The 15,459-nt window shown below is 54.0% G+C and overlaps 1 protein-coding gene across 1 annotated transcript in view; it reads right to left on the bottom strand.

Annotated features, from left to right (window-relative positions):
- MAN1C1 (mannosidase alpha class 1C member 1) overlaps window positions 1–3,743 on the bottom strand; it is a 160,494-nt gene extending 156,751 nt beyond the window's left edge. The window contains exon 1 of the mRNA XM_075552626.1: window positions 2,328–3,743. Within this exon, the coding sequence (XP_075408741.1) occupies window positions 2,328–2,864 (537 nt within the window). The 5' untranslated portion in view covers window positions 2,865–3,743. The remainder of the gene's footprint in view (window positions 1–2,327) is intronic.
- Between the last annotated feature and the right edge of the window lie 11,716 nt (window positions 3,744–15,459).

The following is a 15,459-nucleotide window of genomic DNA, read 5'->3' as shown; positions in this document are numbered from 1 at the left end:
TGGACTGCGGGGTGCTTGCACAATTCTTTTCAATATGTTTAAACCACTAAATTGTATAATATGAATTACATGTCAGTAAAATTATTAAAATACTTTTTTTCTCATTAAAAATATTTTAAATAAGTCTTTATTGAACAAAGAAAGGAAACCCGATGGATCAAAATGACCCTATTCCCAAGTGGTCCTGAGGATGGGGCTGGCCAGGCAGCACTTCATGTCATTGTGCCTGGAGTTACTATGAGTCAGGCCCAGCTCCACAGCAGCAAACAATGAAGGCCTTGAATCCGCCAATGGGGAGCTCAGGCACAGAACACCAACTGCAGGTACACTTAAGAATGCTTCCGACTGGGAACAAGGGTGCAGGGGAACGCCAAATCACGGATCCAGATTTGCACAACATCGGACAACCAACTCAAACCACTGCTAAGCCCGTTAAAGCAGAGTCTCCTGAGAAGCACCAAGTCTCCACGCCTCTCACCAAGCCCCAGCCCCTGCTGGCCAAGGAGGCTGTCCTCACAGTACAGAGATGTGGGGGCCAAGTGCCCTGTAGCCAGGCCCCCTTCCTGTACCACTCCCAGCCAGAGGCTTTCAGGAATGGGTCAAACACCCAGGAGGCAGTAGCTAATTCTTAATTCTTTCAGAGAGCCTTTTGAACATCTGGACCCCATTTCCCCACCCCTCAGGGAAAACAGATGCATGCAGTGAATGTCGTGTCAGTGGCAGGCAGTGCCCTCCAGGGCTGAAAATGCCCACCAGAGGTGATTAGAGAGGGAGCTGCAGGTGGTCCAGGGGAGTGAGTATTCAATAACAAAGTTCCTGAACAGGAAAGGGGAGGAGCAGATGACTTGTCTGGTGCACAGTCCAGCCTTCCATTAACCTTTGAGATTGCAAGAGGAATCCGGAAACTGAGCTGTGTGTGTGGAGGGGAGTTGTGAATCATAAGGACTCAGCTTCTCCGGGGCTTCCTATCTTAGTGTGACAAGAAACCCTGGGATTGCTCGTTCAGACAGTGTCTGAACAGGGATTAGCAGAGAACGGTTGAAACACAGTTGAAATGAGGAGGCTAGAGGGCCACTGAGAGAGAGGGAAGAATGCTCTGCCCGCTCCCTAGAAGGTCTTGGCAGGCTGGGTCCTCACCCTTGCGCTCTCTGCAACTCAGGGCAGACCCGTGGACTCCTCACAGCAGCCACCAAGTGCAAACACAAGCAGCCCTTTCCTTCTGGGTCTGCAGGGGGGAAGGGGAAACCTCCTCTCTTCCAGGGAGGAGACCCTGGCCCACGGCTTGCCCACAGCCCCCTCGTGGCCTGGGGGTGTCACTGCAGCCCCTCCACACTGCTGGGCGCAAGCCTCACACAGGCAGCTCTCAACGTGGTATAACAGGAGAGTCACAAGTGGCCTTCCAGTCCCGCTGAGGCTGTGCTGGTTGCTGTTTGCTTAGGGGGCGGTGTCAGGCACCTACCATGCAGTCTGCCTCCTGCACTGTACCCCATGCACGACAGAACCAAACACTGCCTGGTCCTGGACCAGCCTCACAACTGCTCCCATGCCTCAGCCACTGGCAGGGACCCTGTATGGCAGAGTCAGCCTCTCTGGATGGTTCTGAAAGCTGGACATCTTTATAAACGCCCACAGCCGCATCCTCCTCTCAGAGAGCAGCCGTAGGGTTTGACCCACTCACTTTGGATGTGCTGCTCTGGGGGCTGCACAGCCAGGCCTTTCTGTAACATGCCCCGGCTGTGCATTTCATCTGGTCTGCGGCGCCACAGAAACAGGCGGAGGGCACAGCATCCTGATTTGTAGGTTGCTGGCTAGATGACAAAAGACTTGCAAGGACCCCAAATACGGCCACCCACCCCCACCCCCAGTGCTGGGCTTCTGGGGAGGGTGGCAAACCCTAAGAGGGTTTCGGGGAGGCTAGGCCTTACAGGCACACAGTGAGAAGGGATGTGCCCAGCAGCTGCCTGCCTGCGGACAAATGCAAGGAGAGAGAAACCAGAACTGTTGAGGAACCAGACCTCTAGTCTCCCAGAGAGGGGTGGGGGGGAGGACAGGAAAGACCAGCATCAGGTGGAGGGGAAAGCTGGCCCGGGGCTGGGCTATGTGGCCAGGCTGGGTATGGTGGACTCAGGCGGGTGGGGGGAAAGTGGGAGGGATGGTGGGAAGGTAGGAAGTTTGGGAAGAAGAGTGCCTGCAGGGCTGAGGGTGGAGCAGGATCCAGGAAGGAGTAGGGTCAGGGAAGTGCGAGAAAGAAACACAGGGGGTTGTTGATGCTGCTGTGGTTTAGGGGTGGCTGGGTCTTTTATTTGGGGGGGGGTGTCGGTCCTTACCTCCTTAATTTTTTCGCGCTGGTCTTGCACTAGGCTCCGGGACTCCTCATTCTCATCGGGCCTCCCCAGCACCGGGTGGCGGAGACGACTCCGGAACGCCTTGTAGTCAAAGCTGAAGGGGACGTTCCCCTCCAGGGGCTTGGGAGCTACGATGCTGTTGACCCGAGACGCTGTGGACAACTCCCGAAGCCCCGTTGGGCGAGTGCGCCGCGGCCACCCCTTCCTGCGGGGGGGACTGGCCCGGTTGCTGGGGTCATCCTCCCCGGGGGCCGGCGCAGCTGGGGCCGGGTTGGGAAACGGCTCCTGCTCCCGGACCAATGGGTGGCCAGCGATCGCGGCCACCAGTCCCATGCCAGGCTGCTGGGTCCGGGGGGCCAGGAACAGGCGCTTGAGGCGAGAGGAGTGGGGCAGCAGGAAGAGGGCACCGAAGCACAGGGTGACCAGGCCGGAGAGGAAGAGAAGGAAGAGGAACTTCTGCGGCAACCGCAGCCCCCAGGCGGAGGCCGGGACCAGGCCGGGCACTTTCCTCACGAGCATCTTGAGCAGGCACAGGGCTGGGGGCAGTCAGCTCCGATCACGGCCTCGGGGAGCCCTCGGAGCCCAGGCACGTGGTGGCCGAGGCTGGGCAAGGAGAGGGCGTCCGAGGCCAAGCCCGGGCGGGGGCCCTCGGGCAAGGCTGCCCACTCAGCGAGCTCCGCGGCTTCTGGGACAGCCCCCCCCCCGAAGTTCCGGGAGTTTGGAGAGAGTCCTCCCTCGAAGAGGCGGGGGCGCAGCGGCGTCAGCGGGGCCCGGGCGCGCCGGGCGACACGGCTCGGGGCCCGGGCCCGCAGCCACCGGCCGCGCGCTGCAGCCTCTCCCCGCAGCGGGGCCCGCGCCTTCCCGCGCTGCGGCCACCCCCGGGGCCGTCACATGCCGTCCGCCGCGCGGCCGGCCGGCGTGCTGGTCCCCGCGCGCCGCCCGCGGCCCCTCGGCCTCTCGCCCGCGCGCGGCGTCGCCCAAAGTTTCAGCCGTGGAAGCAGTTTCCGGAGGCGCCGGCTCGGGGACCCGGCGGCGGCGGCGGGCGGGCGGCTCCTCTCCGCTCCGAGGGCGCGCCGCCCGGTACAGGGGCCACAGCACCGGCGCTCAGTGGCCGGGACCCGTCCCCAACTTTGCTCCGCGGCGAGCGGGCGGCCGGGCCCCCGGGAGCCCAGGGGAGCTCGAGGCAGGCGACGAGCCGCGGCGGGGAGGCTGCAGCTGCGCTCGGGAGCGCGGGCTCCCGCCGCCAACTCGGCGGGGCTCGGGGCCCCTGCGGGGATCACCTGTTCCCGGCCCGCCGGCGCCCCTGCTGCAGCTGGCGTCCTCGCCGCGGCCGCTCCAGACGGGCCGCCGCCGCCGCCAAGCCTGCGCCCCGCACGCGCGAACCCCCGCCGGCCGCCTCCGCCGCCGCCGCCGCCGCCGCCCGCTCGGGCTTTCACTGCGACAGCTCCCGCCGCCCCGCCTCCCGCGTGGCCACGCCCCCGGCCACGCCCCCCTGCGCGCGCCCCGCCGCCCGCTTCTCCCGGCGCCGCAGCCCGCGCCCCGGAGGGTGGAGAGCGGGGCCGGGCCTCGAGGCTCCGCCCCCGCTCAGACTGGCCGGTACGGCGCCCCCGCCCCCTCCCCACACTCACTCCCGCAGGCACCAATGGTCCAGCGGCGCGGGGCCGCGAGGGCGGGGTGCAGCGCGGAGCAAGGTCATTGGCTGCCTTTGAGGGATCCCCGTTGGGCCGCCGTCGCCCATTGGTTACTGCCCAGCGTTCGTCGGACCGGGAGCCACCCTGACCCCCTCCCCTACCTCCGTCCGCGCCGCTGCTCCGGCGGCGGCTGCTCCTTCGGAGGAGGCAGGCGATCGCCCTGGTCGGGCGTTCTCGGCCCGTCGGTGGGTGGCCTCTCTTACCCCAGCCCGGGATTGGCAGCGGCCGGCCGGCGCTCCCGGGACCTATCCAGGGAGTCGCCGAGCTTCAGGATGAGCCTCGATGGGGCTGCTGTACCGGCTGCGATTGAGGGCTAAAGGCAGGGTTTCCAATGCCCCCATCTCCCCGCAGACCGCAGCTGCCTTCCTTTACCCACAGCTCCACTTTGGGCCAGGGCCACCGGGTGGGGCAGGGAGAGGCGGGAACCCTGGCGTGGGCACAGAGGTACGCACACATTATCTGCCTTGTGTGCGCCTGGGTGCCTGTGTCTGGGTGCACGCGTGTGCTCTGTGCAGAGATGGCAGGCACACAGACTGGCGTTGCACAAAAACACTTTAGTCAACGTGCACTCAAGTCATTACACAGAAACAGAAAACATGTATGTGTATGTACGCGTTGGCATGAGCACACATACAGACATTGTCAGACAACAGGTACCACCCAAAGTCCGCACGTGTACACCTGGTCCAGGTATATGTGCTCAGGCACGTGGGTCTACCGCCAAGACCCTCACACCTGCCCACTCCAGCCTAAGCCTCCCTGGGTCTGCTAAGCCTGTTAAACCTGTCCCCAGGCAAAACAACATTGTGCTGTGTGGGGCTTTCATGCAAAATACTTTATAGAGACAAATAACAGCAGAGGGAGAGACAAATTAAGAGGTGTAATAGGCAAGAGGGAAAATATCTGCTTTCGGCTGCAATTTAAAATGAAATGCAGCGTTGACGAGACAGAAAATACTGCAGGGAGGCCTTTCCTGACAGAGGAAGCGGCCCAGGCAGGCTTTCACCTCGTAATTCTTCCTTCTTCCCTGAGGCCTGCTGCAGATGGGCCCCCACGAGACCAGACTGCCCTCATTTCTAGGCCAGGCCACGGGCAGCAGACCCTCCCCTGGTATTTAAATAACCCAGGCCTGTACATTTCTTTCATTTGAAAACAAAAACCAAAAGGCTGTTTGGGGCAAGAGGTACAAATACTTTGCTCGCTGGTTTGGAATACCAAAACCTTTGAACCCCATTGCAATCAAGTTGATTCTGAGTCGTAGTGAGTCAGTGTAGAATTTCCAAGACTATAAACCTTTACCACGGGAGGCAGTCCAGGTTTGAACTGCCAACCTTGAGCTTAGCATAAGCCCCCACCCCACCCCCTGCCTAGGCCACAGCACCACCAGGGCTTGTCCCAAACCCCACAGATGGACACAGCTTGTTCACATGAAACCTTCTCGTGTGAATTTGGCTGGCAGGAGTCAGTGCCCTAGAGTCACTTGGGAACATCAGAGACAGGCATATGACCTATTAGAGGCAGGAACCCAGAGGCCTGGCCTCTCCCGGTTCCCACCACCCAACCATCTCTTTCCCACCAGAGGAAGGAAGGAGCAGGCTTACTTTCAGGGAGCTGGGCAGGAAACAACCCCTCATTGGAGGCAAGACCCCCATGATCTCCATTGAGAGTGTAAGGCAATCGTGGTGAACCCCTGAGAAGGTTGGGCCCAGGAGAGTGGGAGCAAGCCCAGGCTCAGCCTCCAAAAGGAAGGCCGACACACGGTTCACAGGCCCAGTCTACAAATCCTCAAGCCCACAGGGAGTGACTTCTTTTCAGATCCTGGGGCAGGAGAGACTTGGTGACTGTAGGGCCTGCCGATAGCCCCAAGAGCTGAGTTCAGACCCAGGACGCCTTTCTCTGAGCTTTTCCTGCCTGAGCCCCCAGCCCTACAGGAGAAGCAGCCCCTCCAGCCAGGCTCTTGCCAAGGGACCCGACACAGGCAGCCAAGTGGTTTGAGCGGTGTCTTCAAATGGTGGGTAGGTGAAGACAAGGGGATTGGGATGGTGTCCCCAGGGGACATTTGGCAGTGTTTGGAGATATTTTTGGTTGTTACAGAGGGAAGGAACGGGGGTGGTGTTGCTGCTGGCTTCTAGTAGGCAGAGAGACCAGGGAGGCTGCTGCTAAATATCCTACAATGCAAAGGACAGTCTCCCACCACCAAGAATGACACCACCACCACCACCACCCCACCCCACCCAGTGCTGAGAGTGAGAAACCTGGACTGAAGCCAAGGCTTGGAAGTCAGACAGGCCCACCTAGGGATCCTGTCCTTGCCACTCACTGGCTGGATTGCCACACGTGGGCAACTTACCTGATCTCTCTCAACTTCAATCTCCCCATCCATCAAATGGGGTCAATAGGAACACCCAGCTACACAAGAGAATGGGAGAATTCAATAAGGTAAGAAAACAACCGCGCTCCAAGCAGACGCTGCACTCCCCCCCCACCCAGGAGGCAGGGCCTGGGCTGGACTTGCTCCATGGCATTTCCCCGCCTAGCATGTGGTCTTGCCCGACCCAAATCCTAACTGCAAAAGGAGAGAGAGGGGCGTGGTAGCAAGGAGGACCCCAGAATGCTTGGGCTTGAATCTGAGCTCAGGCACCTACCAGCAGTGAGACGTAGAGCCAATCCATTGTTCACCTCTGGGGGCCCCAGTGTCCTCGTCTGTGAAATGGGGCTGTCAGGGTTCCCACCACATGCGGTTGTGGTGAGAACTGAAGAGCTAATCTTTGTAAATGTTACTGTGTCTAGCGCTTTCTGGATAAATGTTATGCATGAAGAGAGACCTCCTTTGCTTACAGTAAGCAAGCTAGCCTGGCTGGAACGGAAACATTGTAACCCCAAGTTTCTCATTAAAAATACTCTGTCCCCGGGCTGTGTCCTCTCACCATACTTGCTCCATTCTATGATGAGCAAATAATCCGAGAAACTGGGGTCTACGAGAAGACCATGGCATCAGGACGGGAGGAAGGCTTATTAACAGCCTGCGGTATGCAGGTGACACAGCCTCGCTTGCTGACGGTGAGGGGGCTGGAAGCCCTTGCTGATGAAGATCTCAGAGTGCAGCCTTCAGTCTGGATGACAACTCAATGTAAAGACCACCAAAATCCTCACACCTGGACCAGTAGGAAAGGGAAATGGAGAAAAGATGGAATCGTCAAAGATTTCGTCTTGCTTGGATCAACAATCAGTGCATATGGAAGCAGCCGTCAAGAGATCAACAGATGCATCGCACCGGACAACTCTGCCACACAGACCTCTTTAGAGTGTGGAAAAAGCAAGGAGGTCACTTTGAGAACTGGGTGCACCGGACCAAGACATGGTGTTTTCAATCGCCTCACATGCACGTGAAAGGTGGACACTGGCTTCCTGGAGGGGACTTCCAGCTGGTCCTTGGGGACCCCGGTCCTTGGGGACCCCGGGCTTTCTCTCCTAGAGCCATCCGAATTTGTCTGTAACCTGGTGAGGTTCTGGAGATGGTAAACGTTGCTGTGACGTATTCGAAGGCTCAATTGCCCACGTTTTGGCACACTGCCAATGTGGAGCCGGTTCTCTGACCTCTGCTGAGATCACCCCAGCTATTCAGAGCCTGAAAATAAAGAGTCGATGGAGCCTGAAGCGGCTGCACATAGGAAAGCTCTGCTGAGTGGTGGGCTGGCCACTGAGGGATAGAGGCGGTCTTATCTTGGTGAGCTCCCAGGCACGCATGGCGTCGCTGGCCATGATATTTGAAGGCCAATCTATAACATCTGATCCTGTTTGGTTTGCTATTCGAGTGCTCTTGGACCCTGTGTGATCAGACTGCTTTCTGGATAAAATAATGTAGGTTTTTCAAAAAAGAAAGTTGGATACTGACTAAGGAAAGCCAGCGGAGGATTGATGCGTTCGAATGATGACGCTGGCAAGGCTATGGAAGGTGGTGTGGACCGCCAGATGAAGCAAGCAGGCCCGCTTTGGAAGAAGCACAGCGGAAGGTCTACGGAAGCAAGGAGGGTGAGACATTGTCTCGGGTATTTTCCACATGGTGTCAGGGAGACTAGTCCCTGGAAAAGGATGTCATACTTTGCTACAGTAGAAGGTCAATGAAAACGAGGAAGACCTTTGAGGCCACAATGGGCTCAACTATAACCACAAGTCTGAGGAGGTCGAAGGCTGGGTCTTGTTTGGTTCTGCTGTAGAGAGGGTCGCTGTGAGTGGCGGCCAAAGCCCTGGCACCTAACAACTAACAGTGAGGTCCCTATGAAAGCCCTCCTTCGTTAGTCTGTACAAACCAATCTTCATGTTAGAAAGTCTGTGCTCGGTCTAGATAAGAATAGTGGCAACTGTGCAAGGAGGTCCTCTCTGACCAGTCCTGTGTAGGATTCTGTCATGATCCCCACTTTGCACACTTTGTAACTGGGTGGGCCCAAGGTCACACAGGAAGCAGTGGAGATGACACTGTGTCTGCCTGACTCTAGAGCAGTGGTTCTCAACCTTCCTCAGGCCGTGACCCTTTCAGACAGTTCCTCGTGTGGTGGTGACCCCCCAACCATAACATTATTTTCGTTGCTACTTCATCACTGTCATTTGGCTACTGTGATGAATCAGGCAACCCCTGTGAAAGGGTCGTTCGACCCCAAAGGGGTCGCGAGCCACAGGTTGAGAACTGCTGCCCTAGAGCCTGATCTTTCTGCAATGACTTTTTTTTTGCAATGTTCTGTTTTCAACGACTGCAATACAGTGACAGCGTATTCTAGTCGTCCCCCAGCATATCGGGTAACACTGAAGCAACTAGCCAAAGATGCGCCCTGCTTTTGAGTTGTTTTCTTCCCAAACCTCCATATCATGTCGGAAAGTTGTACGTTGTTGCTTGGGGCTGTTGAGCCGATTTCGACTCATCATGACCCCATGGGACAGAGCAGAACTGCCCCCCACAGAGTTTGCCTGGCTGTTGTCCTCATGGGAGAAGATTGCCAACCCTTTTCTCCCACGGAGTTGCTGTGTGGATTTGAACTGCCAATGTTTTGGTTAGCGACCAAGACCATAACCATTTGTCACACCAGGGCACCCCTCAACCCCCCGACCTGTGTCTCTAGCCACTACCTCCCTTTACTGGGTGCAGTGTTTTAAATCATTTTCAGAGACGTTTGCATCCCCCTGAGTCCTCTGCCTACACACTGCTGCTTCTGTAAGGAGCAGCTGGTCTTCCTCGGGTGCGTTTGTTACGACGGAGAGACTGATCATTGTTGGATGCTGTGACCTGATGCATCTCAGAACCAAGCACCGCTTGGTCCTCGCCATCTCCCCGACTCTCGTGTTTGAGCCTATTGTTCCAGCCACTGGGTCAGTCCAGCTCGTGGAGGGTCTTCCTCTCTTGACGACCCTCTACCACGAAGGACGTCTTTCTCTGGGGCTGGATGCTCCTGGCGGCATGCCCAAAGTGCCAGAGACGCCGTTCTCACCATGCTCACTTCCAAGGAGCCTCCTGACTACTCTGCCAGTACAGATTCCTGCATCCTCTGGGCTGCTCACCATATCACTACTCTTCACCGGTACTATAATTCACCTGCTTCCATTCTGTTTTCATCTTCCTTCGCCAGCCTCTGTATGCATAGGAGATTGAAAATACCTTAGTCTTCAAAGGGGCGTCTCTGCTTTTCGATGCTCTCCAGAGGTCTTTTGCAGCAGACTTGCCCAATGCAAGATGTCGTTCGATTTCTTACCTGCCGCTTCTGTGGGCATTGATGGTGGAGCCAAGCAATATGAAATCCTTGACAACTGTAATGTTTCTGCCACTTAACGGGATGTTGCTTATTTGTCCCGTTGTGAGGATTTGTGTTGTCTTTCTATTGCAGCGCCCTCCAAGCGGAAGTCTTTGACCTTCACCAGCGGGTGCTGCAAGTCCTCCTCCGGTTCAGCAGCCGCCATGGTGTCATCTGCATATTGCAGGTGGTTAGTGAGCCTGCCTCCAATCCTGATGTCATGCTCTTCTCTGTATAGCTCAGCTGATCGGATTAGTTGCTCAGCATACAGATCGAGGACCTATAGTGAAAAGATACACACCCTTCCTGACGTTGAGCCATGAAGTAGCCTCTCTGTTCTATTCAAATAATTTTCTCTTGGTCTATATACACATTCCTATATGGCAGACCAATATGTGCACCTTATTCTTAGCTGAAGTCCATAGTTCACATGAGGGTTCACATTTGTGCTTTTCAACCCTATGAGTTTGACAAATGTATGATGTCATGCGTCTACCATTACAATATCACACAGAGAAATAGCATGGCTTTAAAAATACCGGGGGTGCATATCTCTTTTTAATGTAGAGAGTCCAGGCCTCAGGCTCACAGCCTTGGCAGACAATTCATGAACTTTCATTCTGACTATTGGTATTTTTTATGGTTACTTTCTATGGATAGTACGGTTCTAGTTTTCCATGAATGGCATTGCTACAAAGGGGTCTTTTAAAATAAACATGTTTCAGTAACAAGCATGAATAGCTTTAGAGAAAAATACTACATAAACAGTAGGGTAGGGATACAGCAGTTAGTGGAACACACAGGGGGTACCCAGGGACAGAGAAACACTCCACAATTGGACAGTGTCAGTGCAGGGTGGAGTGTGGAATAATCAGTCTCAAACCCCAGCTTCATCTGGGGCCTCAAGCTTAGGAGCATAAAGATGGAAACACACAATGAATGGGGAAAGTCTCTGAACTGAGGGAACAGTAGAGGAGACGTTGGAGGGGATAGCTGTCACCCTGGATGTCAGAACTGCAGAATAGCAAGTGTGTTTGTTTCTTACGGCTGTGTTTAGTATGGGTTCTCTAGAGGAGCCAAGCCAGTGACTACATACACAAATATGCACACACGCACACACACACACACACACGAGCCCTGGTGCTACAGTGGTTATGCATTGGGCTACTAACCACTAGGTCACCGGTTCAAAACCACCAGCTTCTCTGTGGGAGACAGGTGAGAGTTTCTACTCCGTGAAGAGTTACCATTCTGGAAACTGCCAGGGGCAGTTCTGTCCTGTCTTACAGGGTTGCTATAAGGTGTGCCTGGCCGAAACCATGATGTTCTCCACTGCCTCATATGCAGTGGAGAATGAGGAAGCCCGTAGAAGAATCGATGCATCTGAATCGTGGGGCTGGAGAAGAATGTCGGGAGTACCACAGCACTGCTCAAAGGACAGACTTCTCTGTGTCGGAAGGAGTACGGCCAGTGGGCTCCTTAGAGGCCAGGATGGCAAGACGTCATCTTATAGCACTTTGTCAGGAGAAACCAGTTCCTGGAGAAGAGCATCATATGTGGGAAAGTGGGGAAAAACAGGGAAACTCTCGATGAAATGGATTGACGCGTGGCTGCATCTACGGGCTCAGGCTAGGAACGATTGTGCCGATGGAGCAGGTCCGAGCTGGGCTTCGTTCCGCTGTGCCCAGGGGTCGAACAACAACAGCAAGTTGCAATCAATACCATAGCAGGTTTGGATAGACACACATTCACAGACAGACAGATTTACTTCAAGGATATGGTGCATGCGCTGTGGGTACTGCCCAGTTCAAAATCCACAGGTGAGTGGCAGGCTGGAGACCTATGCTGGCTAACTATGGGGGTGAATCCGAAAGCTATCAGGCAGCAGGCCAGAGACTTCTGTAGGCTCACAGCCCAAGAACCAGAGGTCAGGTGAGGAAAGAATACAGGCTGGAGAGAGAGAATGCTGTCAGACATGCACTTATATCCTGGAGTCAGGCCATCCTGCCCAGGAACCTCCACTCTCGACTGATGGCTGAGTACATCCGATCACGTCATTCAAAGCAATTACATTCTGGACAAGCAAGCAGTCCCTTATCTGCCGAACCACCGAGAATCAAAGCTTAGCCAAGTTGACACTCAACGGTAATCGTCCCAGGCTGTTGCGACACAAATACCACAAATGTCTTGGTATCAAAGAACAGAAATTCATTGTCGCCCACATTTGGAGGCTGGGAATCCAAGCTGGGACACAGACTTTAGAGAAACGTTTCCTTGTTTCTTTGAGCTCCTAGTCCCTGCTGGTCATCCTCGGCATTCCTGGACAGGTCGGCAGGCCTCTGCTGTGTAGTCGCCTGAGGTCTGTCTTCTCTCTGTTTGTCTCCCTGTGTCTAGTCTGCTCTTTACAAGACCTGGGATCCATCCTACTCTCATGGGTCCCAAATGACATGACAAAAAGGAAACAGAAACCCGTTGCTGAACAGGGTCGCTCACAGGTACAGCAGTTACTGTTTCAATATGTATCTCTGGAGGACACAAGCCACATTAATTTTTTTTTAATTCCTTTTTGTTTGTTTGTTTGTCTGTTTGTTTGAAACAACCTCGTGTGCCACAAACCAATTTAAATCGTGCTCGATGTTGCTTCTCTTCTTTTAGTCGCCCCTCCGACTAGTGCGCACATCTGCCAGGTAAAGGCTCTTGAGCATTACTAAGCCTGTGACTCTCTCTCTCTCTCTAAAATAAAATAATGATTTTGTACTATTTTCCTTTTTATTTTTGAAATATAATAGATACCAAAAAAGCACTATATGTTATTGGACAGCGCAGCACATGGCATCAAAGCAAGGATAGTATCCCAGTGAACCTCTGTGTATGTGATTTTTTTTTCTTTGCTCACCCAGCCTCCCTCCTCACCAATCTGTCCCTCCTCTCTGCCTTCCCTCCCCTGCCCCTGGCTTGTCCCAGTCTTCCAAGAGTTGGCCTTCGGTGTGAAAACCATTTTTTTCTTTATAGTAATGATATCATGAAATATTTATCTTTATGAGATTGACTAACTTTGCTCAACAGACTGTCCTCGTTTGTCAATGTCACGAGGCATTCAACAGGCTCATCATTGTTTTTCACGGAGGCATAATATTCTTTGTGTGTATGTGCGAGTTTGCTCATCTCTTCCTCCAGAGATGGGGTTTTCGATTGTGCCCATCTTTTTGCTGCCACAGAAATTGTTGTGATAAACGTGGGTGTGCCTACATCCGTTTATGTTTTGTTCTTTGTGCCTTCAGGGATATATCACATAGAGAGATTCAGGGTCATAAGGTAGTTGTATTTCCATTTGTTTAAGGCAGTACCAGACTGTCTTCCATAGCGGCTGTACAATTCTACAATCCCACCAGCAATGCATGAGCCTTCTAGTCTCTCCACAGCCTCTCCAGCATGTATGTTTTCAAAATTTTTTGCCAAGAGTGTCAGTGTGATGTGGTATCACATCATTGTTCTAATTTGTGTTTCTCTTACAGCTAATGAATGCCATCATTTCTTCATATGGTTGTTGGCCCCTGATGTCTGTCATCTTTAGGAAATGGTTCATGCTCTGTTCCCATTTTTATTGGGTTATTTGCATTTTCTTAGTAGGGTGTCACAGTTTTCTGTGGATTTTAAGTTAGCCTTTTACCTAGTACATTATTGCCAAATATTTTCTTCCCAGTCTTCGAGTTCTCTTCCTCCTCTTCTGAGGAAGTCTTTTGAGGGACATTCATGTCGGATTTTCAGAAGGTCCCAGCCCTCTGCTTTAGCTTCTGTGGTGTGGGTGTTTTTCATTATGTTTGGTAGTATAGACATCCCTTGTCTTAGTGCCCCTAGGTTTGTGGTTAGTTTTTCAATTGCTTACTTTTTTTAAATCAAGTTTTCCTAGGGGGAAACGAGGATCTCAAGCCACTCTCTTCCAGGAGTTGAGAGAGCACAGCGCAGAGGTGCAGCACAGCAGATGTGGAGCGCAGAAGCAGAGTGTGTTCGTAACTTGCAGTTAGAGGCAGAGTGAGCTTGAATGCTCAGAACAGGAGGACCCCACAGCTGCCACTTTTGCCAGCGCAGAAAGACAGCCAGGCCCTTGTCACGCCGAGGCCCGGGGAGGCTTACCTCGCAGACCTGTGAGGCTTCAGTGAAATGATCCACGTGGACGTACTTAGCAGAGTAGCTGGCATATAGCTAGAGCTCAATATCAGTTATTATTTATGGTACTGGTACCTCTTAAAGGCATGTGAAACAAATACCTTTGGAACTCATAAAAATGCATCCCCAAAAGCTTACCCCAAGCCCCATCAAGCTGGGAATAAAATCGCCTCTTTAAATTGCAACCCAGGCATACTTTATTCACTTGCTTCTACTTACTAATGTCAAGAAGCGTTTGCCTGTCTGTTTCTATTGAGGCCCCAGATCTGTGCCAGGTGTCAAAGTACTCGCTGCTCTGGGCTCAGGGTGACCAGAGGGGCTGAGGCATCGGGCATGCACTCTGGGTGAAGAAAGGCCAAACGGATGGACCAAACCGTCCCAGGAAGTTCCCACTCACCTCACCCATTATGCCATTCTGTGTGTTTTTTGGTGGTCTCTTTCTTTCTCCTCCTCCTCCTCCTCCTCCTCCTCCTCCTCCTCCTCCTCCTCCTTCTTCTTCTTCTTCTTCTTCTCTCTCTCTCTCTCTCTCTCTCTCTCTCTCTCTCTCTCTCTCTCTCTCTCTCTCTCTCTCTCTCTCTCTCTTCCCCCCCTTTCTAGAACCTCACGGATGAGCCAGAGTGACAGAAGAACACTTGGGGACAAGTCATCTTGCTGGTGTGAGCCTAGTTCCCTTGCTAGAAAATGGCACTAGGTAATACTCAGCTCAGTGTATGTCAAACATTAGCATTAAACCCACCGCCGTTGAGTCGATGACCACTCATACTGTTCTTCTAGGGTTTCCAAGGTCGTCCATTGGGAGCCAACTGGGTGGTGGATTTGAACCGCCAAACTTGTGGTTGGCAGTTCAGCGCGTGCCCAAAAGCACCACCAGGGCTCCTTAATGTGGACATTGTTATCATGAAAAGAATAAAGAATAGCGCATGCACACACAGTGCCTCCTCTTAACATCGGCCCCATGTGCCCTGTGGCTGCTGGACTGCGGGACACAGCTGATGCCTGCTGGCCATCAGTCGGTGGAGAACATTGTTTCAAGGCATCTGAGTAAATACAGGTATATTTACCCTGTCCAGTCCCAGCTCTGCTACCTGATCGGGGCCTGTGCAGCTGGTCACTCGCCTCTGGTGGGCAGTTTCTTCACCTGTAACTCGCTGTCAGCCAGCAAGGCAATGCTGACTCACGGCGGCTCCGACTCGTCCGGTTTCTGAGAGTGTGCCTCTTTCAAGGAGAGCGGGGGACCCTGAACCGTCAACCAGGAGGCTAGAGCGCTGAGGTTAGCAGATCCCACGGCACCATGGAGGTCCCTGCCTCACCCGAGGGGGCCACCACATCCTAGAGATGACCAGCCAGCGAGCACCTGCTTAGCGAGAAAGCAGAAGGCACCCGCGTGCTGGGTCTCTGACCCCTTTTTTTCCCGTGAAGACTTCCAATCCTCCACGAGGCTCAACCACAATTCTTAAAAGTGTGTCCAGCACCCTG

This window comes from Tenrec ecaudatus, chromosome 1 (genome assembly GCF_050624435.1).
Source record: "Tenrec ecaudatus isolate mTenEca1 chromosome 1, mTenEca1.hap1, whole genome shotgun sequence".
Taxonomy (NCBI): Eukaryota; Metazoa; Chordata; class Mammalia; order Afrosoricida; family Tenrecidae; genus Tenrec; species Tenrec ecaudatus.
This window is presented reverse-complemented; position numbering and strand designations above follow the sequence as displayed.